Consider the following 23,874-nt stretch of genomic DNA (forward strand, 5'->3'; position numbering starts at 1 on the left):
TAATTTGAGCACAGCTGTTCATCAGTTTATGAGAATATCTAAAACGCAAAGAAATAACGAGAATCTCCTCATAGACGGAACCAATGTGGAACGAGTAGACCAATATGGATATCTTGTAACAATGATCAACTCTTGTTTTACAGAATGGAAGCTTGGACCTTGAATGTGGCATCAATGAAAAAACTGGAATCGTTCAAGTTGTGGGTGTATAGAAGAATTCTGAAAATATCATGAACATAATACGTCACAAAGAGGTTCTGAGAAAGATAAATAAAGAAATGGAAGTCTTAAATACAATCACAACCAGAACCATTACACGTAGAGAGAGATACACCTTGCTCCAATTGATTATGCAGCGAAATATTTAAGGAAAAAGAAGCATATGTAGACGCAGAATATCGTGGCACGGATGTACATAAAATGAACTTTTTAGAGCAGTTCGGAGTTCTAAAGTCCGGATAGCTATGATGATTGCCGACCTCCGTTGCGGAAATAGCAGTTAAAGAAGAAGTTCATCATCTGAAGGAGCGAAGGTAGTGTTTTTGGTCCAAACTTCGTAATTTGCTAGAATATAATGTAATAATACCTTTTAATATACCCAATAACTCGCAAGTGTATTAGATATACGATATACGGTCAAAAACATAACATAACGCATAACACTACTACAGCTTGGTGAATTGTTTATTGCATCCTATCTTGTGTACACATATCATATTCAAGGGAGAGCCCAATTTGTACTTATTAAGCCCCTTGAGGTTTAAGATTATACTTCGTAGGCTGGAACATTTCTTCGCATATAGCATCAACCATTTCCTTTAAAAGACTCGTAAGCTGACTTCTGTCTCTATAAAATAAAGTACAAAAAATTATTATACTATACAGCACTAAGATTTTTGTGTTATAAAGGTCAATACAGGGTGTTTGGTAAAGAATGAGCCGTAGCTTAACCTTAGATTCCTGAGCTTAAAATAGGTCGATTTAAGCTAACTTACCTTAGTACGAAAAATTATAATAACCTAAATACATGGTGTCAAAGTTAAACTTTTATTTTATTTTATTTATTTTTGAATATTTCCTGGCAGGTAATGGATAACAACACGAAATTTGATAAGCGGGGTTTTTTGGGATGAGAAATCTAAATTCTCCACCAAAAATGATGTATTACCCAGAAGGCGCCACATACGCCTTTCATCGCTCATTTAATACGTTCAATTTTTTTATCCCCCACTCTACATACTTTTTGAATCAAAACTTTTATTCTCTTAACATTTTTACTTAAAAAGGGTATAATACTACATTCATCTCGCTAAACTCAACTGTTTTCGAAATAAACGCGTTTTAAATCTGCGATACAACATAATTTTTGCATAATATTATATATTATAGTTAGATCCGAAAAATAAACTTGAAACCATAATAATTGTGCCAGTTCTCATATTTATGTCATTGCATCGCAAATTCCATTTGAAGAAATTTGCGATATATTTTTGGAAATTTTTAGGGGTTTAAATTATTTTTCGGTTGTAACTACAATGATATTATTCAAAAATTTATGTTGCCTCGCAGATTTAAAATGCGTTTATCTCGAAAACGGTTGACTTTAGCGAGATGGATGTAGTACCTATACCTTTTTTAAGTAAACATGTTAAGAGAATAAAAGTTTTGATTCAAAAAGTATGTAGAGTGGGTAATAAAAAAAATTCAACCTATTAAATAAGCGCTTAAAGGCGTACGTAGCGCCCTCTAGGTAAAACATATTTTTTGGTGGCGCATTTAGATATCTCATCCCAAAAAACCCCTGCTTACCAAATTTCGTGTTATTATCCCGTGCCTGTTAGGAAATATTCAAGAATAAATAAAATAAAATTTTAACTTTGACGATTGTATTTAGGTTATTATCAACTTTCGTACTAAGGTAAGTTAGCTTAAATCGACCCGTGACCCGTCAAAATGGCCCGGTCAAAACAGAACCGTCAAAAAAGCCCCGTCAAATTAGCCCGGTTACAAAATAGCCTCGACAAAATAGCCCGTAAACAAAATAGCCCCGACAAAATAGATCGCACACAAAATAGCCCCGGTCAAGACAACCCCGGCTAAAACAGCCCTGGCGACAACACCCCCAATAAAAAGTTTTACCTTTTAACCGAGTACCATTTATTTTAAATCACTATTCTGATTAAGAAATAAGCCACAATTTAACTTAAAAAAATTATTCTATTAACGTTTCGACTTTCACTTTGGACGTCGTTGTCAAAATACAAAATATTAATAAATTAAACAAAAATGTTGTTGCTTAGTAAAAAAAATCTTCTAATAATTTAATTTAATCTGACTCATTCATATCGGCAATTCAGACATACATAATGGTGCAAAAATGAAAGGAATAAATTCGTTATTTCGTAAACCCGCGATGTTAAGGAAAAATCCTAAAACAGGTCGATTTTGAGATGGAGAATATTGGTCGTGTGCTAGCTCATTTGAAAGGTTATTTAATTCTCAATTCAGTAATATAAACATTTACTTAATTATTTATACAAGGTGTCCAAAAACTTTTTTTTAATTTAAATTATTTGACAAAAAAAAGAAGAATGTATGTAATTTATTTAATTCAAAATACATTTTACTGCTGTCATAAATCATAAAAAAAATTTATTTCATAAAGAAACAATGCTTTACACTTAAATTAAATGTTCAAAATTCCAAGAGGCAGATGGCTGGCGGAAGCTGGCTTGAACATTGGATTTAATCGAAATGCAGAACACATTTCATCGAAACAGAAGACCATCGAGTTCTCTGAAAAGACCATTTTTATTTAATGTGGTTAAGATAAACATCTGAATAGAGGATAATTACCATTTCCGAAAAAATGTATTTTTAAGGGATTATTTCATGACGAATTCTCAAGGAAGCTTTTTTGTCGGGACTATTTTGTCGGGGCTATTTTGTGGGCGGGCTATTATTCCGCGACTATTTTGTCTGCAGGCTATTTTTTCGGAGCTATTTTGTGTGTGGGATATTATGTCGGGGCTATTTTGTCGGAGCTTTTTCGACGGGGTACCAAATCGACCTATTTTAACCTCATCAATCTAAGGTTAAGCTATGGTCCATTCTTTACCAAACACCCTGTATATTGAGTAATTAAAAATCCTGCACTAAAAGACATCGCTAAATAAGTCCAATAATGAAAAACTATGTCTGTGTGTGAGTGAATGAAAGTAGTTCCAATAATTTTCTTATAAAATCTGGTGTTCCAGGTAGGCCTTCTTAGACCAATTGTATACATGCTATACACATCAATCTTCTTCTTCTTCTTCTTCTGGTATCACTACAGCCCGGAGTGGGTCTTGTCTGAATCTTCGCTTATATCTCGAACGGGTTTCCATGATAGTTGGGTCAGTGGGTAGCCCCATTGTTCTTTAATCTGACCATATATTGTCTCTCCATCACATTCGTGGGCGTCCTAAGGGCCTTCTTCCTGTGGAGGCTTCCTCCCAGATCAGTTTGGTAAGTCGGTTATTAGGAATCTATGGACATGACCAGCCCATCTTAGACGCTGAGATTTAATTTCTTGGACTACGTCGCTTGCCCTACACATCTGCTTGACCTCAGCATTTGTTCTCATTCAGTATTGGTTGTTATTAGGGTCGTGATAAGGTCCAAAGATTCTTCTGAGGATTTTTCTCTCAAAACATCTAAGTTTTCTTTCAATTGGTTTGGTCAGAGTCCACGTCTCACACCCATACATGAGCACCAGTCTAATCACTGTTTTGTATATTCTGATCTTTGATGCTCGTGTTAGGCTCTTAGATTTAATAGTATTGTGGAGGCTATAAATACATTTGTTTGCTGCCTGAATTCTCCCTTTAATCTCTTCCGTGATATCGGTATCTGCAGTGATTGTTGCTCCAAGGTATTTAAAACTCTCCACTCTTTCAAAGTTATATGGGTCTATCGTAACATTTTGCCTTATTCTATCTCGTCCCTTTTGTCGGTTGATGCACATGTATTTGGTTTTCTCTTCATTTACCCTTAAACCAGTTTTCTTTGCCTCTACCTCCAATTTATTGAAAGTCTCCTTCACATTGGTGACTGTGTTTCCCACAATGTCAATGTCATCCGCGTATGATAGTAGTAATTTTGGTCCATTTACTGTCAGTAATTCTGTTCTAATTTTTGCTATCCTTACTACTTTCTCCAGGATTATATTAAAAAGGAGAGGTGACAGCGCATCTCCTTGTTTCAAGCCACTGCTTATTTTGAACGAGTCTAAGAGTTTGTTGCCTATCCGTACTCTGGATCTACAGCCATTTACGCATATCGTAATAAGCTGGATTAGTTTTTTTGGAACTGAAAGTTCCAAACTGTCATTGCATTCCACATTTGATCCCTTTTAATGCTATCGTACGCTTGTCAGAAATCTATAAAGAGATTATGGATAGTTCTATTGAATTCCCATCATTTTTCAAGCAGCTGGCTGAGAGTAAAAATCTGATCTATGGTCGATCTATTTTTTCTGAAGCTGGCTTGGTATTCCCCTATGAAATCTTCTACAAGCGGTGTTAGCCTACTTCATAGGATGTTCGATAAGATTTTATATGCCGTATTAAGTAAGGAGATGCCTCTATAATTAGAGCACTTGGTTTTGTCTCCCTTTATATGGATGGGAATTATAACACTTTCGTGCCACTTTGTTGGTATTTTCTCTTCTTTCCATATAAGTGTTATTTGTCTATGTGAAGTTTTTCCTCCGTACTTAAGGAACTGAGCTGGTATGTTGTCGGAGCCTGGAGCTTTTGCGTTGTTCAATTTGTTAATTGCTTGCAGTGTTTCGTCTATGTTTGGGTCCTCTACCGATAGGTCCACCAGAAGATATATATCTTCTCCATGTTCTTCCTCTTGATGTATGTTTAGTAAATTGTTGAAATATTCTTGCATGTTTGGAGCAGTTCCTTCAAACTCACACATCAGATGTACCTTCCAATAATGAAACCATCATCGGTATATTTTCAGATGATGCTGTCATCTTTGCAGCCAACGAAAATAAAATTATAGCATCTAACATTCTAGAGGTACAACTGAATGAAATCGAGACGTGGTCAAACAAATGGAAAATTAATATGAATGAAGTAAAATCAGTCCAAGTGACTCTTAGCTTGAGCAGAAACCAGTGTCCCCCAGTTTTATTTAATAATATCCAACTTCCCCAATACTCTAGCACCAAATACCGAGGAATACATTTTGACTCAAAACTCAATTGGAAAGAACACATAGAAAGCTGCACAAATATTGTGTTGAACCAGGTTCTGAGGTTCTTTAACCAGGATGTTCTTCTTCTTCCTGGACCACGCTTTGCAAATATTTTTCCTTGCAGCATGGCTTGTAGGAGGGCATATCTGGATTCATTTCGCATAATGTGTCCAAAGTATTCCAACTTTCGAGATTTGATGGTGGTTAGTACCTCCCGGTTCTTCTCCATTCTTCTAAGGACCTCCTCATTTCTGACCCGATCAGTCCATGGGATTTTAAGAATTTGTAACGATATGATACCTCGGCAAGCGATGAGCTGCAATACCATAGACGACCGAAGGAGTGTCAGTGTTTGTGCATTCCTTCTTCATAGCACCGCTGGGAGAAATCGAAGGAGTAGTGGCAGCGAGAGCATATTTAAGGCGAACTAGGAGAATGAGAAGATGAACTAACCATGGCTCAACAGCTGATGCTCGCGTATTGAACGAGCTTTAGCTGGCTTGGCAAAGATGCACCGTTTGTGAGGTGGAACTATGCCTAGGTAGACGCCACCGTAGTGACGTGGGGTCTTGCCACGATCGTTATCGCAGTAGGCGGTAGTAGCGAGGAATGATCTCCGTATCGGAATATAGGGCTATGTTGATTTAACGTAGCGAGGTTGTTATTGAATATATATTTTATCGTATTATGTTAATGTTGCTTTTATGACTGGATGACTGTAATAAAATTTAATATTGTTTTTCCTTTGCGGAAGATGGAATTATATTTTATTTTATTTGTTTTAAACTGTATATAATTATCGTTAATATATTTACTTTATTTTTAACTTGTGTTTTACTGAGTCTGTCGTCCTTAGAAGAACTACCACGTTACAAAATGGCGCCCGAGCAGTGACCGATAGATATAGTTACATCTCAAATGCTTCCAATTTTCGGCATATATCTTCGTTCAAGGTTCAGGATTCAACACCATAAAAAAGGACAGAGAAGACGTAGCATCTCAGCATTCTTATTTTTATACCAAGAGAAAGGTTGTGGCTCTTGAAAAAGGCCCCCATACGGTTGAAGGTTGATCTAGCTTTTCCGATGCGCGCTCTTATCTCTTGGTTGTTGGTTCATTCTTCATGTATTATGGTGCCGAGGTAGTTGTAGTGCCTCACTCTATCTACAGGAGTTTGGTTGATGTAGCGTTGACCTTCTGTTATCTTTTTCTTGCTTATGATCATAAGCTGTCTTCTTTACGTTTATATTGAGTCTATATTGTTGACTGCAATACGTGATTTTGTTCATGAGGACTTGTAGGTCTTCTAGGTTATCCGCAAATAGTATGGTGTCATCTGCATACCTGATGGTATTTAGCCCGTACCCGTTTAGTAGAATACCTTTTTCAGTTTCGTGCAAAGCTTCGATAAATATTCTTTCAGAGTAAAGATTGAAAATTCGGGGGGACAAAATGCAGCCTTGCCTTACTCCACGCATGATTTTCACAAATTCGGTGTGTTTACTGTCAACTCTGAGGTTTGCAGTCTGATTCCATTAAAGGTTTCTAATTATTTTCAGATCTTGGTTGTTAATTCCTGCTTCTTTTAGTGTTTGCATCATCTTGGCGTGCTGTACTCGATCAAACGCTTTCTCGTAATCAACCAGACATGCGTATACGTCGCAACTGACGTCTTTGCATCTCTGGAATAAGACTTCTATTGAAAACAAAGCCTCTCTCGTACCAACAGCATTTATGAACCCGAATTGGTTGGGCGAAATTTGACTTTCACATAGCTTGTAAATTCTCGTATGGATTACCTTTAGGAACAATTTTAGGATATGACTCATCAGGCTTATAGTACGGTATTCTTCGCATTTTTTGGCTCCTGGTTTTTTTGGAAGTGCAATAAACTCAGATTTCAGCCATTCTGTTGGTATTTCTTTAGAGGAGTAGAAAACTGATCCTAGAAAATATAATCCTTGTCTACAAAGCCATCATACAACCTATCTGGACGTATTGAATCCAACTCTGGGATAGGAAACCCAAAGGAAACTGGTTAGCTTCCCTGAGAAACGGTTAAAGTGGTCTTGTCACTGGAAAAGACCTAGCCAAGCCAATAGAAGTCCTTTGCTCCGCAGCCAGCAAATTAGCATAATATAGAACCTTATTTGTGTTTTGATTGCTAAAGAGTGTGCCGTAACAAAAAAAATTTAATTACTCACCTAATTTCAGGACTTGCACATAGCTCTGTATAGTACTTAATCTTAGGTTCGGTGCCACTGGTTCTTAAAGTGCATACTAAGCCGTTTTCAAAATAGAATGTGATCATCTCGGTATCTGCAGAAACTGGTAAAACTGCTTTATTATCTGGCTGATTATTATCATATCCGGTTGTTAAGTCTCTGACGGATGTGATCTTGTATTTTCCATTTAAAATAGATTCTGGGTACTAAAAAATCAAGAAATTAGTAATTACATGTTTCCAACGTTATTATTTATTTTGCTCAACAGACCATGTAAGCCTCGGGCGTGAAAAACACAATTACATTTTTTTTACTATACATATCTACAATATACAATATTAATTTGTCCATTAAAAAATACATCATATAAATATATTCATATATATAGCTCCCATTTTACAATTCATGGCACATTCTTCTGTTACAATTTCTCTTGCGCTTTTCTTACCACTCCTCTCCATTCTCTTCTGTCTAATACCTTGTTTCTCCAGTTATCTATTTTTAATTACAAGTAAAATTTAATAAAAAATTTTGGTCTTGGTAAAAGGTATATTATTTTAAAAAGCCCTATAGGGCTACAAACATCGAACAGAACGTTTTCGCTCTAAAAAGAGCATCATCAGTGTTGCAAGAACATGGTGAGCCAACCAAAAAATACGAACGTCAAAGCCTTTCAAAAATGGACTAAAAGTCACATCAAAATGCTAACATAGCAAATTCCAAAGGATGGATATAATCCCTAAGGATATGGCCCTAGGATAACATATGACTCCCACACGTTGTAAGTGGGTCAAAGGTAACAAATTAGGTCATTATGTTACAAGAGCTGACAGGCAACTCAGCCTGTCAGCTCTTCAGTTCAATACTTCAGTTGCCTGTCAGCTCTTGTAACATAATGACCTAATTTGTTACCTTTGACCCACTTACAACGTGTGGGAGTCATATGTTATCCTAGGGCCATATCCTTAGGGATTATATCCATCCTTTGGAATTTGCTATGTTAGCATTTTGATGTGACTTTTAGTCCATTTTTGAAAGGCTTTGACCTTCGTATTTTTTGGTTGGCTCACCATGTTCTTGCAACACTGATGATGCTCTTTTTAGAGCGAAAACGTTCTGTTCGATGTTTGTAGCCCTATAGGGCTTTTTAAAATAATATACCTTTTACCAAGACCAAAATTTTTTATTAAATTTTACTTGTAATTAATGGTATACAGCCAGCTACAGGAAATTCTTCCTAGTGGATTTCTATTTTTAATTCTCGTAAATCTGCTTGGACGCTGTCAAACCATCTTTTACGGGGTCTTCCTTTCCTTTTTTTTCCCTACTGGTTTCCTGTTCAATATAATCCTGGTCATTCTATGGTTTTCCAATCTTTGCACATGTCCCAGCCATCTTATTCTATGCGACTTTATTATTGCGGTGATTTTTGGTTCCGTATACAGCTCTTCCAACTCCTTATTTGTCCTTCTTCTCCATCCCATTTTTGTATTTATGCCTCCGTAAATTGATCGGAGAATTTTCCTCTCCCATCTTTCTAATCTTTCTCCATCTGCCTTTCTTAAAACCCATAATTCAGCTCCATATACAACCGTAGCTCTAATCACTGTCTTGTAAATTCTTTCTTTTGTTTTTCTTGAAACAAACTTAGACTTCATTAAGAATCTCAGCATTCCGTATTTCTGGTTGCGTTTTGTAATTATGAATTCTATTTCTTTATCTTTATGTCCATTTTCCTTTACTTTCACACCAAGGTAAGTAAACTCTTCCACTCTGTCAAGACTGTATATGTAATCTTTCTCCCCTTGTATTTTTATAAACTCTTCATTGTCTTGCTGTGTATCACCCATTATCATGTATTTAGTTTTCTTTTCATTTATCTTTAGACCAAACCTATTTGCTTCTTTTTCTATCTTTTTCACAATTCTTTTCAATTCTTTCTTTGATTTTGCTAATATTGTTAGATCATCCGCAAAATCAATGCATTGATGTTCATTTTTAAATATGGTTTCTTCCATTTTTATGCTGCAATTCCTCATTATTACTTCAAGAACAAGATTGAACAACGTGGTTGACATCGGGTCACCCTGCCTGAGTCCTTGTTTGATTTCGAAGTCCTCTGAGATATCTTTCCACACTACTTCGCTTTTCGTTCTTGCCAACGTCATTTCAATCAAGCTAATCAATTTTTTGGGGATTTGTAATTGTTTCAGAGTACGGTACATTTCTTTTCTATTTATACGATCATATGCCTGCTTGAAATCTACGAACAGCGCATACAGGGTCGTTTTGTACTCATAGCAATTTGCTTGTAATTCTTTTAGCGTGAAAATCTGGTCTGTTACCGAACGGTTGGATCGAAAGCCTGCCTGGTACTCTCCCACAGTATCCTCCATGTATTCGTTCAGTCTTCCACGTATGCATTGTGCTATTATCTTATACCCTGTCTCTAGGAGTGCTATTCCCCTATAATTTTCACATGTTTGTTTATCTCCTTTTTTATGTATGGGGCAGATTCTATCCAGCATCCAGTCATTTGGCATTTTTTCCTCTTCTCATATCTTTTTCACCAGCCAATATAGTTGCTCATACAGTTGTTCTCCTCCTGCCTTTAACATTTCAGCTGTTATTTCTGCCGCTCCTGGACTTTTGTTGTTTTTAAGTTGGATGATGATATTCATATTCACTACCTCTTGTTTTGTTGGCGTCCCCACTATCGTATCGTTTTCTTCCATGTTCTGTATTATGTCCATCTCGTCCTCTTCAACATTATTTAATAGCTCTTCGAAATAATTTTTCCATCTTTCTAGCACCTGCGCTGTTTCACTTATTAGTAATCCTTCTTCATTTTTAATATAGATGCTTCAGCTCTGATATCCTTTGTCCATTCTTTTAACATCTTGGTAAAATGACCTTATTTCTTTAGTTTTAAATTTTTCTTCAATTTCCTTTAACTTATCTTCTTTGGATATTCTCTTCTTTCTCCTACATTGTCTTTTCATTTCCCTTCTTGCGTCCCTATACACATTTCTGTTATTCTCATTTTCTCATTTTTAATAGCATTATTTGTCTAGCTCTCCTAACTGCTTCAGCTGCTTTTTCACATTCTTCATCATACCAGTCATTTACTTTTCCTTTTCCGTTTCCTGTACTGTTTAGAACTGCCTCATTTGCCTTCATTACTGATGTTTTTACTTTCTCCCATCTTTCTTCGATTTCCATTTCTTGTGCGCATGTTGCCAGTTCTATTTCTATTTTCTCTTTATATTTATCTTTTACTTCTTTACTTTTCAATAGGGTCGAATTGTATTTTCTCTTACCTTCCGTTCTTTTCCTTTTTCCCTTCCCGGTCGCACCCTAGTTTCTCATTCATGTCACTCTTACCAGGTAGTGGTCTGAATTGCACTCTTCTCCTCCCATGCTTTTTATTTTTGATATAAAATTCATGTCCATGTTTTCGATTACTACATGATCTATTTCGTTAATTGTTTTTCCGTCGGGCGACTTCCATGTCCCTTTGTGGATTTCCTTCCGGCGAAGTTGTGTAGTTCTTATTACCATATTTCTCTCCATTGCAAAACATACTGCTCGGTGCCCGTTATTATTTGTTATATCATGTTTGCTATGTTTCCCTATTATGTTCTCATATATATCTTCTTTTCCAATCTTTGAGTTGAAATCGCCCATTATTATTTTCATATCGTATTTCGGTGTTTTTTCGTATTCCTCCTCTAGCTGCTCATAGAACATGTCTTTCTCATCTTCATCCGCATCTTCTATGGGAGCATGCACATTTATAATGCTTATATTTCTTCTTTCTCCTTTCATTCTTAAAGAGCACAGTCTGTCAGATATAGGCTTGAAAGCTATTACCCTTGATTTTAAGTTTTCCTGTAGTATGAAACCTGTTCCTCTGGTTCTGTCTTTTCCACCACTTTTAAAAAAGGTTGTGCCCTCTACATCCACTATTTCAGTTCCTAATTGTTTGGTTTCTTGTACTGCAAGCAAGTCCAATTTATATTTCTTGACTTCTCTTACTAGTTCATTCAGATTGCCTGCACCTTACGTCCCTCTCACATTCCAAGTTCCAAAGTATATTTTTCGTATATATTTCTCATTTGCCTTAATCGTTGCCTCGGTCGTTTTACTGTTACATACCGTTTTTAGTTTTTTGAACTTTGCTGCACCTCAAAGCGGTTCACCTTGGCGTTCCACTTCCAGACTTCGTCGTTTACTGTCAGTTTCTGGAAACCAATTTTTATATTATTTCCTTGTTCTTTCTTTTTCTTTGCTCGTTTTCTTATTATTCCTTGTATTTCCCTTTCTATTTTATTCATATCCTCATTAATGTATATCTTGTCCTGGCCAACCTTTTGTAATTTGTTTTTATTTACCATTATCTTTTCTTTATCAGTTGCGTTCTTCAGTTCCACCGGACAGGTTTTATTTCCTAACTTTGTTGCCCCCTTAATATTTATTTCCACCTGCAGTGTTTTAGCGCAGAAATCGTCTATCATTTTCTTTAATATATTCTGATCGTATGTATTTATGTCCATTCCTTGTATGATTACACTGTTTCTTCTCGTTTCTTTTTCCATTTTATCCATCCTCTCCTCCATTTTGTCCATTTTTTGCTTCAGATCCTTATTTTCCTTTTTTATATAAACCTTTTTTTCCCTCAGTTCCTTAATCTCCTGTCTATATGGCTTCTGTTCCTCTTTCATTTCCTGAATGTCAGTGGTTACTTTTGCTAACATTTCTAATACTTGATCCATTTTATCTTCCTCCAATTTTTCTTCCCCTTCGCCCCTCTGCCTTTTGTTTTGATTGTTCTCCGTCTCATATTCATTGTCACTACTCATTTTTTTTCCTCGTGCTAAAGCTTCAGGACAGAATGCTGCGGATCTATTGGTCTTGTAGTACTTGTAGAACCGCGCAAGTGACTATTGACCGGTCGACCCGTCAGATCTCCAGTTACTATCAGGACTACAATTACCACTTTATGTCTACTTTATTTCTATTTCGATTTCCTAATTGGATACACTTTATTTGAAATCCGGCAACGTCGCAATTTATTTTGTCGTGACCCGTCTTCACCTATCGCTGTTATCAGCTGTCCCTAATTAGTTTAATTACTTAGGTATATATCTTTAAAAAAGGATGCTGGATAAGAAGATAAGATTTCGTCGAAACTGTTCAATCAAATAAGAAAGGCATTTTTAAGAAACTTTAATGGAGGATTAGAGGATTAACATTAGGAAACAATTCTTAAATATGGGTTTTACAGAGACAGCGTGACAAACAAATAGAGGCACAGATACAATAAGGAGTTAGAGTCTCTCTTAGGACAGGAAAATCTAGTTAGATTACAGAGTGAGTATTATGTATGGAAACCCTCAATTATTTCGGAAACGGCTTGCACGATTTTTATAGATTTTGGTGGGTAAGGGTTTTCTAATGCGACCGATATTATAGTGGTAATTGTATTGTTGTCAGTTCTTCCGTTTTTCTGGAAATCTAATGAACTTTCTTATTTCAAATAGAACACCCTATAATTTTTTTGCGTTTTGGCGCCCTTAAGAAATACTGATTATTTTTCATGTTATATTCTCTATATCATGTATATAAATGCCATAATTTCGGAGTAATTGCTACATTTGCTTATTTGAAAAAAAAAATTAAATAAATATTATAAAAATCAATTTTTTCGGACCGGGTAGACATTTTTTAGGTTTTTTGTATCACTGGGAACAAAAAAGGTCTCTTGTATTTTTTTTTAAGTTAATCGCTTCCGAGTTATAAACAATTTACTTAAAACTGAAAAAAAGAAAAATGACGATTTTCAAGGTTCAAAAACACAAATAAAATATTTTATTTTTGAAACTACGAAGTGCCTAAATTCAAGCTCTAACCTTATTTTATCAGCTGCCGATAAGTAATTTGGGCCTGCTTAATTTTAAAACATTGATTTTTACTTGTTAGTGTAGCCCATCGCCTGTCTTTTCATATTCGCTTGATTAACAATTATTAAAAAACGATGTTTTAGAATAAAAGTGCTCAAAATTCTTATGGGAAGCTGATAGAAGAAAGTTTGAGCTAGAATTTAGGTGCTTCGTAATTAAAAAAAAAAAAAAAAAAAATTACGTGTGTTTTTGAACCATGAGAATCGACATTTTTCGTCTATTTTTCAGTTTTAAATTGTTTGTAACTCCAAAACGATTAACTTAAGAGAAAAATTACAAGAGAACTTTTTTGTTCCCAATGATCCAAAAAATCTAAAATAATGTCTATTCGGGCCGAAAAAATTGATTTTTATAATTTGTTTAATTTTTTTTTTCAAATAAATGTAGTAATAACTCCGAAATTAAAGCATTTAGGTATAGGGAATATAACACGAAAAATAATCACAATTTCTTAGGGACGTCAAAACGCAAAAAATTATAGGGTATTCCATTTTAAATAAGAAAGTTCATTAGATTTCGAGAAAAACGGAAGATCTGACAACAATGTAATTACCACTATAATATCGGCCGCATTTTAAAACCCTTAACGACCAAAATCTATAAAAATGGTGCATGTCGTTTCCGAGATAATTGACCGTTTCCATATATAAAACTCGCTCTGTATAAAGGCCGATAGACTCAGATGGGCATGGCATGTGATACGCAGTAGCGACAATCGCCTTATAAGCAATGTATTTTTGTAAAGGTCAGATGGGAGGTCTGTAGGACTGCCTAGAAAGAGGTAGAAAAATGATGTCAGAGATGATCTAAAGAAAATTGGGGTGAGACAATGGGAAATAGTGGCACAGGACCGACAAACATGGAATGCAATTGTAAACGTGGCAAACACTCACGAAGAGTTGTAACGCCATTGATGATGATGATAATAATAAAAATTACTTACGGTATTTACTCCTCTTTTAGTTCTTATCTGTGTGAATATCTCTTTAATAATTGGCGGTTCAGTGCAAATATAATATGAATTCAAAGAAATATGCAGTCCATAAGTGTCATAAATCTCATTTAGTTGATCAGCTACTGTTTTCTTTTGACTATATACATACGAAACCATCGAAGCAAGTTGGGCAGCTGCAGATACTCCATCTTTGTCGAGTACTTCGGTGCTACACATAAAACCAATGGCTTCTTCGAAAGCGAAAATTACCTTATTACCTTCTTTTTCTAATTCTAGAGCTTTATTTCCTAAAATATTAAACATTTTAATACGTACATAAAAATCTACTATTCTGTACCTACTAGCAGATTCAATTGTAGTAATAATTACCCATATGTGCTCATATGTGCCCTTAGCACAAAATACGAAGATTTAACCTAAAACACTTAAATAAAATGTGGTTCCTTACTGAGTTACCTCTTTATTTTTACCTCTGAGTTTTATCTAAAGATTTAAATACTATTTTTGCTCAGTATTTTAAAACTATTCGACGTATCCTTTTCATACTTGGCAGGAAGTATAGGTACTGTACAAACTACTAAATTATATTAAACAAAGGTTTCTGGCTATTACCAGAGGCGTACGACGGGGGAAAGTGAATGGTTGACCCTTTCCAAATTCTAAGCCACTGGCGAAATTGCTATTTCAGTTCAATTTTTGGATTCTCCAATACTTTCTATGAAAATTATATATACACTTCATTGAAAACTTCTACACTAAAACTATATACACTTCGTTAAAAATGAAACGACACGGTTATTTTGATTAATGTATTGTATCGTTACGAATGAACAGTATATTATTTACATAAAAAGTATTGCAAAATCAAAAAATTTCACTAAGATAGCAATTTCGTCAGTAGGGTAGAATTTGGGAAGGGTCAACCATTCACTTTCCCCTGTCGTACGCCTCTGGTAGTAGCTAGAAACGTTTATTTACCTTAATTTAGTAGGGTGTATAGTACCTACACTTTCTGCCAAGTATGATAAGGATATGCCAAATAGTTTTAAAGTAGGTACTGGGTACAAATAATTTTTAAATTTTAATCATAATATGATTCATATTATGAATCATATCATAAATTAATCAAAATAACTGTGCCGTTTCATATTTAACTTCAAATATCTCGAAAACTAATGATTCTATCGTTACCAATAAAGAGTATATTATAGGTCTTGGGCCAACATATAAAATTATTATTTATGACCACACCGTTGAAACTTTTTGTACTTGTTATTTGGGTGGAGTCGGACAAATTTGGAGCTGGGCGCATTATGGTAGTGGGGCGTTTGTCTGTCAAGCGGTGACGAAGTTGTCAATTTTATGCAAGAAAAAAATTTATAACCACATTGGTCATTTTATTTTAATCAATGGTTTTTATCATATAAACAGCGAAAACAATTTTGTCGGACATATTGAGCCATATGACGCGTCGGACACGCTAAATATGTCAAATTTACGAAAAAAATAAATTTATTACCACATGGATAATTTTAACTGAATCTACCATAAAACCTTTTTACAATAATGTGGTAACCTTGTCGGACAATTTTCACGGGGCATATGCGCAGTCGGATGCGCAGAAAATGTCAATTTTCTGAAATTTTTTTATTTACAACCATTTTTCCGACAAAAATAGGAGGTTGTAAGTAATTATATTCTAAATCAAAAAATCTAAGTGTCGGACAAAAATATTGGGGCAAATCGACAGTCGGACAAAAAATTTAATTTTTGTTACTAAACTATACTTTTAAACTATGCTGGGTTTGTGCATCCCTTATGGGGCAAACGAACAGAAAACTTAATTCTTTTAGGCTATCGACGAAGAGGAATTGTCAAAAAAAAATTTAAAACAGTTTTTCCCGGTTATTTTTGACTCGATTTAGCTGAAAATTGGTACACACACGAAGTACAACATTTAAAAGGGCATGACGTAGAGCTGTACCCAAAATTTTCCAAAAAAATTTCCGACAACGGGGAAAATTTTGGAAAAATTGTGATCTGGAAATGTGTGTACATGCTCCTTGAACAATGACAAACATCGTTCTGTAGTTTTTTTTCTCGAATTAAAAAAAATCTGACAAAAGTAGTAGGTTATAAGTAATTATATTCTAAATAAAAAAATCTAAGTGTCCGACAAAAATATTGGGGCAAATCGACAGTCGGACAAAAAATTTAATTTTTATTACTAAACTATACTTTTATACTATGCTGGGTTCGTGCATCCCTTATCTTTACAACCATTTTTCCGACAAAAGTAGTAGGTTACAAGTAATTATATTCTTAAACAAAAAATGTAATTGTCTGACAAAAATGTTGGGGCAAACGAACAGAAAACTTAATTCTTTTAGGCTATCGACGAGGTGGTTTTGCCAAAAAAAATTTTAAACAGTTTTTCTCGGTTATTTTTGAATCGATTTAACTGAAAATTGGTACACACACTAAGTACAACATTTAAAAGGGTATGACGTAGAGCTGTACCCAAAATTTTCCAAAAAAAATTTCCGTCAAGAGGGAAAATTTTGGAAAAATTATGATCTGATAATTTGTGTACATACTCCTTGAACAATGACAAACATCTAGGCCAGGGTAATAAGACAAAAATATACCCTGTTCGTGACACTTCAGCAGCCAGGGTACTGAAGCGTTTTTTCGACAAGTAATACCTATAGGAGCAAATTGTAACTATTTCCTGCGTAGGATCTGGCGGCCATTTTTATTTATAAACAATTAACTGTCAAAAAATGGCATTTTTCCCTTTTTTTTTTCAAATCAATGGAAAACAGTGAAACTTATGATTTTTTTAGGACAAATATCTTTGAGATTATGGAAAAAGCTTTAAAATGACATATTACAAAGTTTGATATACTCATTTATTGGTAATATAATTGCGAAAAAAGGTCGGAATTGCAAAAAAAATTAATTTCGCGATATCTCTTGTAAAAATTAGTGTACAGCTTTGAAATTTTTGTCATATAAGGGTTCTTTGGTGCTTAATATGTGATAAAAATTTCAAAGCGATTCATATAATTTTTTAAATTTTATTCAAATTGTTTATCCCAGAGAGCATTTTTTTTGCAATAACATAAGTCAGAAAAACATGATGTTAGAACCATTCCACAGGTGTTAAATGAAAGAGCATGATCTATATTTTCAACTTGGTTTAAAAAAAGCGAGTAAAAAATGCATTTATTAGTAATAAATAATTATGCAAAAGTATCGTAAATCTTTCCTTATAAACTTTTTGGATAACTTTTTCCAAAAAAATTAACTTTTTTACCCTGTTTTAAGTGCACAACTACCAAGTAATGTTATTTATATCATAATTGATAAAAAATTGTAATAAATATATATAATTTCTTATATAACAAAATAAAAAGTTTATAAGGAAAGATTTACGATACTTTTGCATAATTATTTATTGCTAATAAAGGTATTTCTTATTCGCTTTTTTTAAACCAAGTTGAAAATATAGCTCATGTTCTTTCATTTGACACCTGTGGAATGGTTCTAACGTCATGTTTTTCTGACTTATGTTATTGCAAAAAAACTGCTCTCTGGGATAAACAATTTGAATAAAATTTAAACAATTGAATGAATCGCTTTGAAATTTTTATCACATATTGAGCACCAAAGAACCCTTATATGACAAAAATTTCAAAGCTGTATCCTAATTTTTACAATAGATATTGAGAAATTAATTTTTTCTGCAATTCCGACCTTTTTTCGCAATTATATTAACAATAAATGAGTATATCAAACTTTGTAATATGTCATTTTAAAGCTTTTTCCATAATCTCAAAGATATTTGTACTAAAAAAACCATAAGTTTTACTGTTTTCCATTGATTTGAAAGAAAAAAGGGAAAAATGCCATTTTTTGACACTTAATTGTTTATAAATAAAAATGGCCGCCAGATCCTACGCAGGAAATAGTTACAATTTGCTCTTATAGGTATTACCTGTCGAAAAAACGCTTCAGTACCCTGGCTGCTCGAGTGTCATGGGAAAAACCTTATTACCCTGGACTAATCGTTCTGTAGTATTTTTCTCGAATTTAAACAAAAATTCCGACACAAGTAGGAGGTTATAAGTAGTTATATTCTAAATAAATAAATCTAAGTTACTGACAAAAATATTGGGGCAAATCGAAAATCGGACAAAAAATTTAATTTTTATTAATAAACTATACTTTTAAACTATGCTGGGTTCGTGCATCCCTTATCTTTACAACCATTTTTCCGACAAAAGTAGTAAGTTACAAGTAATTATATTCTTAAATAAAAAATGTAATTGTCTGACAAAAATTTTGGGGCAAAGGAACAGAAAACTTAATTCTTTTAGGCTATAAACGAGGAGGTATTATCAAAAAAAATTTTAATGCAGTTTTTCTCGGTTATTTTTGAATCGATTTAGCTGAAAATTGGTACACACACTAAGCAAAACATTTAAAAGAGTATGACGTAGAGCTGTACCCAAAATTTTCCAAAAAAAATTTTCCGATAAGACGGAAAATTTTAGAAAAATTGTGATCTGATAATTTGTTTACATACTCCTTGAACAACGACAAAAAATCGTTCTGTAGTTTTTTTTCTCGAATTAAGAAAAAAATTCCGACACAAGTAGGAGGTTATAAGTAGTTATATTCTAAATCAAAAAATCTAAGTGTCCTACAAAAATATTGGGGCAAATCGATAGTCGGACAAAAAATTTAATTTTTATTAGCAAACTATAGTTTTAAACTATGCTGAGTTCGTGCATCCCTTATCATCACAACCATTTTTCCGACAAAAGTAGTAGGTTATAAGTAATTATATTCTTAAACAAAAAATGTAATTGTCTGACGAAAATGTAGGGGCAAACGAACAGAAAACTTAATTCTTTTAAAAAATCCACAAGGAAAAAGTTTTCCTGTAGTTGGCTGTATACCATGTAATACAAAAAGCAGTAAATCCTTTATAAAAGGTATATATTTAAAATCCCTAAAAAGAGCTACATCACAATCACATAACTAGTTTTCGACTGGTTTACCTGTCATCATCAGTGCTTACGTGAAGGCTAATTCTTTTAGGCTATCGACGAGGAGGTATTGTCAAATAATTTTTTAAAACAGTTTTTCTCGGTTACTTTTGAATCGATTTAGCTGAAAATTGGTACACACACTAAGTACAACACTTAAAAGGGCATGACGTAGAGTTGTACTCAAAATTTTCCAAAAAAAATTTCCGACAAAAGGGGAAATTTAGGAAAAATTGTGATCTGAAAATTTGTGCACATACTCCTCGGAGAATGACAAACATCGTTCTGTAGTTTTATTTTTCGAATTTTTAAAAAAATTTCCGACAAGAGGGAAAACTTCGGAAAATTTTTCTAAAATTTTGGAAAGTTCTCTACGTTACGCCCTTCTAAATATTATAAGGAGTATTTCTACAAATTTTCAGTTTGATCTATGTAGAGCTAACCGAGAAAAATTGTTTATAGTTCGCTTTGGCCTCCTTGATGCTTATTATTTTTTTTATATCCCAGAGAACGGCTGTTCCCGTACATGCGACACTATATATACAAGAAATTTTCGATTTTCTAAATGTGACTGGATTGAAAAAATTGGGCCAAATCCAATCTTAAAGTATAGGAAAAGACTGGCCCATCCATACGTCAACCATCCATTTTGGTCCAAGGGTGTGGATTTTACGGCCCTTCCCATTTAGGGTCTGTTTTTTCATTCATTCGTTTAAGTTGGATAATAAAAAAGATAAGGACTTTAACACAGGGTGTTTTTAAATAAGTATGGCAAACTTTAAGGAGTAATTTTGCATGACAAAATAAAGTCAGTTTGCTTTACGAGAAAAACGCATGCCCACAAATGCTTTGTTTCCGAGATAGGGCGTGTTGAAGTTTTTCTGACAAACTGACGATTTATTTATTGCTTTAAAACTGGTTCAGATATGCAAATGAAATTTGGTGGGTTTTAAGAGGTAGTTATTGCACATTTTAAACCTTCCTAAGGCGGTACGGGGTGCAGCTGCACCCCAGATCTCGTTCTTCTCACCTATCTTTTTCAATAATTTTTTTTTTGATTTTTGTCCATTTTTTTATTCGCATTAAATTCAATTCTAAACGCATTCCACCCCTTACGTCATTTAAAACTCTTTGCGTTTACGTGCTTTTTTGGAAAAATTACTGTAATGTGCAAAAAATGATGAAATATTTATATCCTGAATTTGACGTTTCTGATGTTTCACCTGGAGCTAACAGAGCAGGGGGCAAGGTCGGTGTTACTTATGTCAGAGAAAACGAACGAAAGTCCCGGCATAACTGTATTATGTGTAAAATATTTTTGTTGCTCACTCTGTGAAAAATTTCATGTGTTTGTCTTGCAACAATAATATTTTTTTTAAGAAGAAATGAGTAAGTACTTTGTTTGTAAAATTATGTTTCATAGTATAATAAACAAGTCCTAATTATCTTTCAAATCAATTTTCCCGACGTTCACATATAAAAAAAATGGATATACGGATGGGGTGAAAATGCACCCCGCACCGTTGTTTACGTAAGAATCTAAGCACCGCCTTACGAGGGTTAACTACAGTTAAGAATTTAATATTCACCATTGGCGCACATACGGGTAATATGAGCCGAAAAATACGTAATATAATATGAAGTCAAAAATGTATAAAAATTACTCTTTTTTTAAATTTTACCAAAACGCCCCATTATTTTTGTCCGACAAGTGATCCAATATGCATTACACATGTAAAAAAACAGTACAAAATAAAAATAACATCTGTGGTAATAAATAAAAAAATTCCAGGAAATTGACATCTTCGGTGCATCCGACTGCACATATTATTATGCCCCGTGAAAATTGTCCGACAAGGTTACCACATTATTGTAAAACGGTTTTATGGTAGATACCGTTAAAATTATCCATGTGGTAATAAATTTATTATTTTCATAAATTTGACATATTTAGCGTGTCCGACGCGTCATATGCCCCAATATTTTTATCCGACAAAATTGTTTTCGCTGTTTATATGATAAAAACCATTAATTAAAATAAAATGACAAATGTGGTTATAAATTTTTTTCTTGCATAAAATTGACAACTTCGTGACCGCTTGACAGACAAACGCCCCACTGCCATAATGCGCTAAGCTCCAAATTTGTCCGACTCCACCCAAATAACAAGTACAAAAAGTTTCAACGGTGTGGTTATAAATAATAATTTTATATGTGGGCCTAAGACCTATTATTTACCTATTATTATAGACCTATTATTTAATCTAAAAATGGCAATAAAATAGTAATTTCTTCAGTGGCGTAGAATTTGAGAAGGGTCAACCATTCACCATCCCCTGTCGTACGCCTCTGGTAGTAGCTGCCGTTTGTTTATCATAATTTAGTAGGGTGTCTAGTAGTCGCACTTTTTGCCAAGTATGAAAAGGAACGTCGAACAGTTTTAAAATGCTGAGCAAAAATAGTTTTTTAATTTTTAGATAAAACACCCTTTAACTCAGTAAAGGTAGAATTCCGCACCAAGCGACTGAGACAGGAGACCGCGACAGGCGATAGATAGGTCGCGATAGGCTATAGTTGGTCGCAGGTCTCGGTCGCGGGCTGCAGAACTACCCTGATATAATTGCATTGAGAGCAGTCGTGGGGAGACCTCGCCTATCTGTCGCCTGTCGGGGTCTCCTGTCTCGGTCGCTTGGTGCGGAATTCTACTTTAAGGAAGCACATTTTATTCAAGTGTTTTAGGTTAAATCTTCGTATTTTGTGCTAAGGTTTCTCGAGTTACTATATAGACAATTATTAATGAAACACCCTGTATAAAAGTAGACTAAAATCAAAAAATTAAAGCAATAACGTAGAAAACACAAAAAATCGACGATATAACTTAATTAACCTATGAAATGCCAGTAGTGTCAAAATTTCATAAATGTCATTAGTGTCAAAATTTCGTAACAGTGGAGTAAACTTGCCTGCGGTTGGACCAATTACAAACAAACATTATGGCGCGGTAAATTTGAATTACTCCTCCTGGTTTAAAAACAGACCATAGAATCGTGTAGGAGATAAGAACAGAGAATATAAAATAAAGAACATGCTGTCCTTTGTCTCAAATAATACTGTCAATTGAGACATTACCAATTACTGACATTACCAATAATTGAGGTATAGCTAAAGGTTCTTCTACTATAAAGGCTTCAAATTAAAAAAATATAGAGCTTACCTAACCACTTAAATCCAGTGAGAGTGTCTACAAATTTAAAGCCTTCTTTTTTGCTCATTGTGTTGAGAATCATCGAACTGACGGTGCTTGAAAGCATGTACACCTTACTGAGGGGAAATGAAGGGTTTCTTTTTTTAAACGTAGTTAACATCCACCAGCCAATGAGGGCTCCCGTCTCGTTGCCGTTAAATATTCTCCATTCGCCTGTTCTAATAACAATAATAACCTATTTTTATCATAATAATTATTTCATCATAATTTTGTTCTCAATATAATTCTTACAAGTCTTATTCTAGAGATGAAGAGAGGTCAATTGCGATCCACATGCATGTCTGGTTGTTAACAACAAAGCGTTTGATCGAGTACAGCACGGCAAGATATGCCAATACTAAAAGAATCAGGAATTAACAACTAAGATCTGAAAATAATTAGAAACCTTTACTGACTTAGTTAGAAATCTCAGAGTTGGGGATGAACACACCGAATGCGTGGTGTGAGGCAAGGTTCTATTTTGTCTTCTCCGATCTTCAATCTCTACTCTAAAAGAATATTTATCGAAGCTTTGCAGGAAACTGAAAAAGATATACTACTAAATGGGTACCGGCTAAACGCAGTCAGATATGCAGATGACATCATAATATTAGCGGACAGTCTAGAAGACCTACAAGTCCTTATTAGTCCATTCTTTCACGGTTTTTGCTCTAAATTTTAAAGAACCGCTTGGATTAACATGAAATTTGGCATACGTATAGCTTACATGTCAAAGAAAAAAAGTGATATTGTGCCGATGTGTGTTTTTGCCCTGGAGGTGACTTTCACCCCCTCTTGGGGGGTGAAAAAATATATGTCCAAAATAAGTCCGGAAATGGGTAAACTGGCTAATTTTAATTAACTTTTGTTCTATAGAGCTTTTTCGCCAAGTCTACACTTTTCGAGTTATTTGCGAGTGAATATGTTCATTTTTCAACAAAATAACCACATTTTTAGACGGTTTTTCGCAAATATCTCAAAACGTAAGTACTTTGTCGAAAAAACGTTCTCAGCAAAAATATAGCTTATAAAAAAGTAAACAAAATGGTGTACGCGTTAGGTCTCTGGATCTCGTAGAACCAGAGTTATAGTCAATGAAAAATAGATTCATATTCACCAAATTTCAAATATAATATTTCGACGTGAAATATCCAAAAAAATTAAGCACTTTTTGGGGAAA

At 34.3% G+C, this 23,874-nt stretch overlaps 1 protein-coding gene across 4 annotated transcripts in view; it reads right to left on the minus strand.

The window, feature by feature from the left end:
- Positions 1 to 666: 666 nt before the first annotated feature.
- Positions 667 to 23,874, minus strand: part of LOC126883097 (phosphopentomutase) — a 166,977-nt gene continuing 143,769 nt past the window's right edge. For all 4 annotated transcript variants that reach the window (XM_050648339.1, XM_050648338.1, XM_050648337.1 and 1 more), the window contains exons 6-9: positions 22,665 to 22,873; positions 14,382 to 14,680; positions 7,455 to 7,681; positions 667 to 847 (exon numbers count right to left, since the gene is read on the minus strand). In XM_050648339.1, the coding sequence (XP_050504296.1) occupies positions 745 to 847; positions 7,455 to 7,681; positions 14,382 to 14,680; positions 22,665 to 22,873 (838 nt within the window). In that variant the 3' untranslated portion in view covers positions 667 to 744. The remainder of the gene's footprint in view (positions 848 to 7,454; positions 7,682 to 14,381; positions 14,681 to 22,664; positions 22,874 to 23,874) is intronic.

The sequence above is a fragment of the Diabrotica virgifera genome, chromosome 4 (genome assembly GCF_917563875.1).
Source record: "Diabrotica virgifera virgifera chromosome 4, PGI_DIABVI_V3a".
Classification (NCBI taxonomy): domain Eukaryota; kingdom Metazoa; phylum Arthropoda; class Insecta; order Coleoptera; family Chrysomelidae; genus Diabrotica; species Diabrotica virgifera.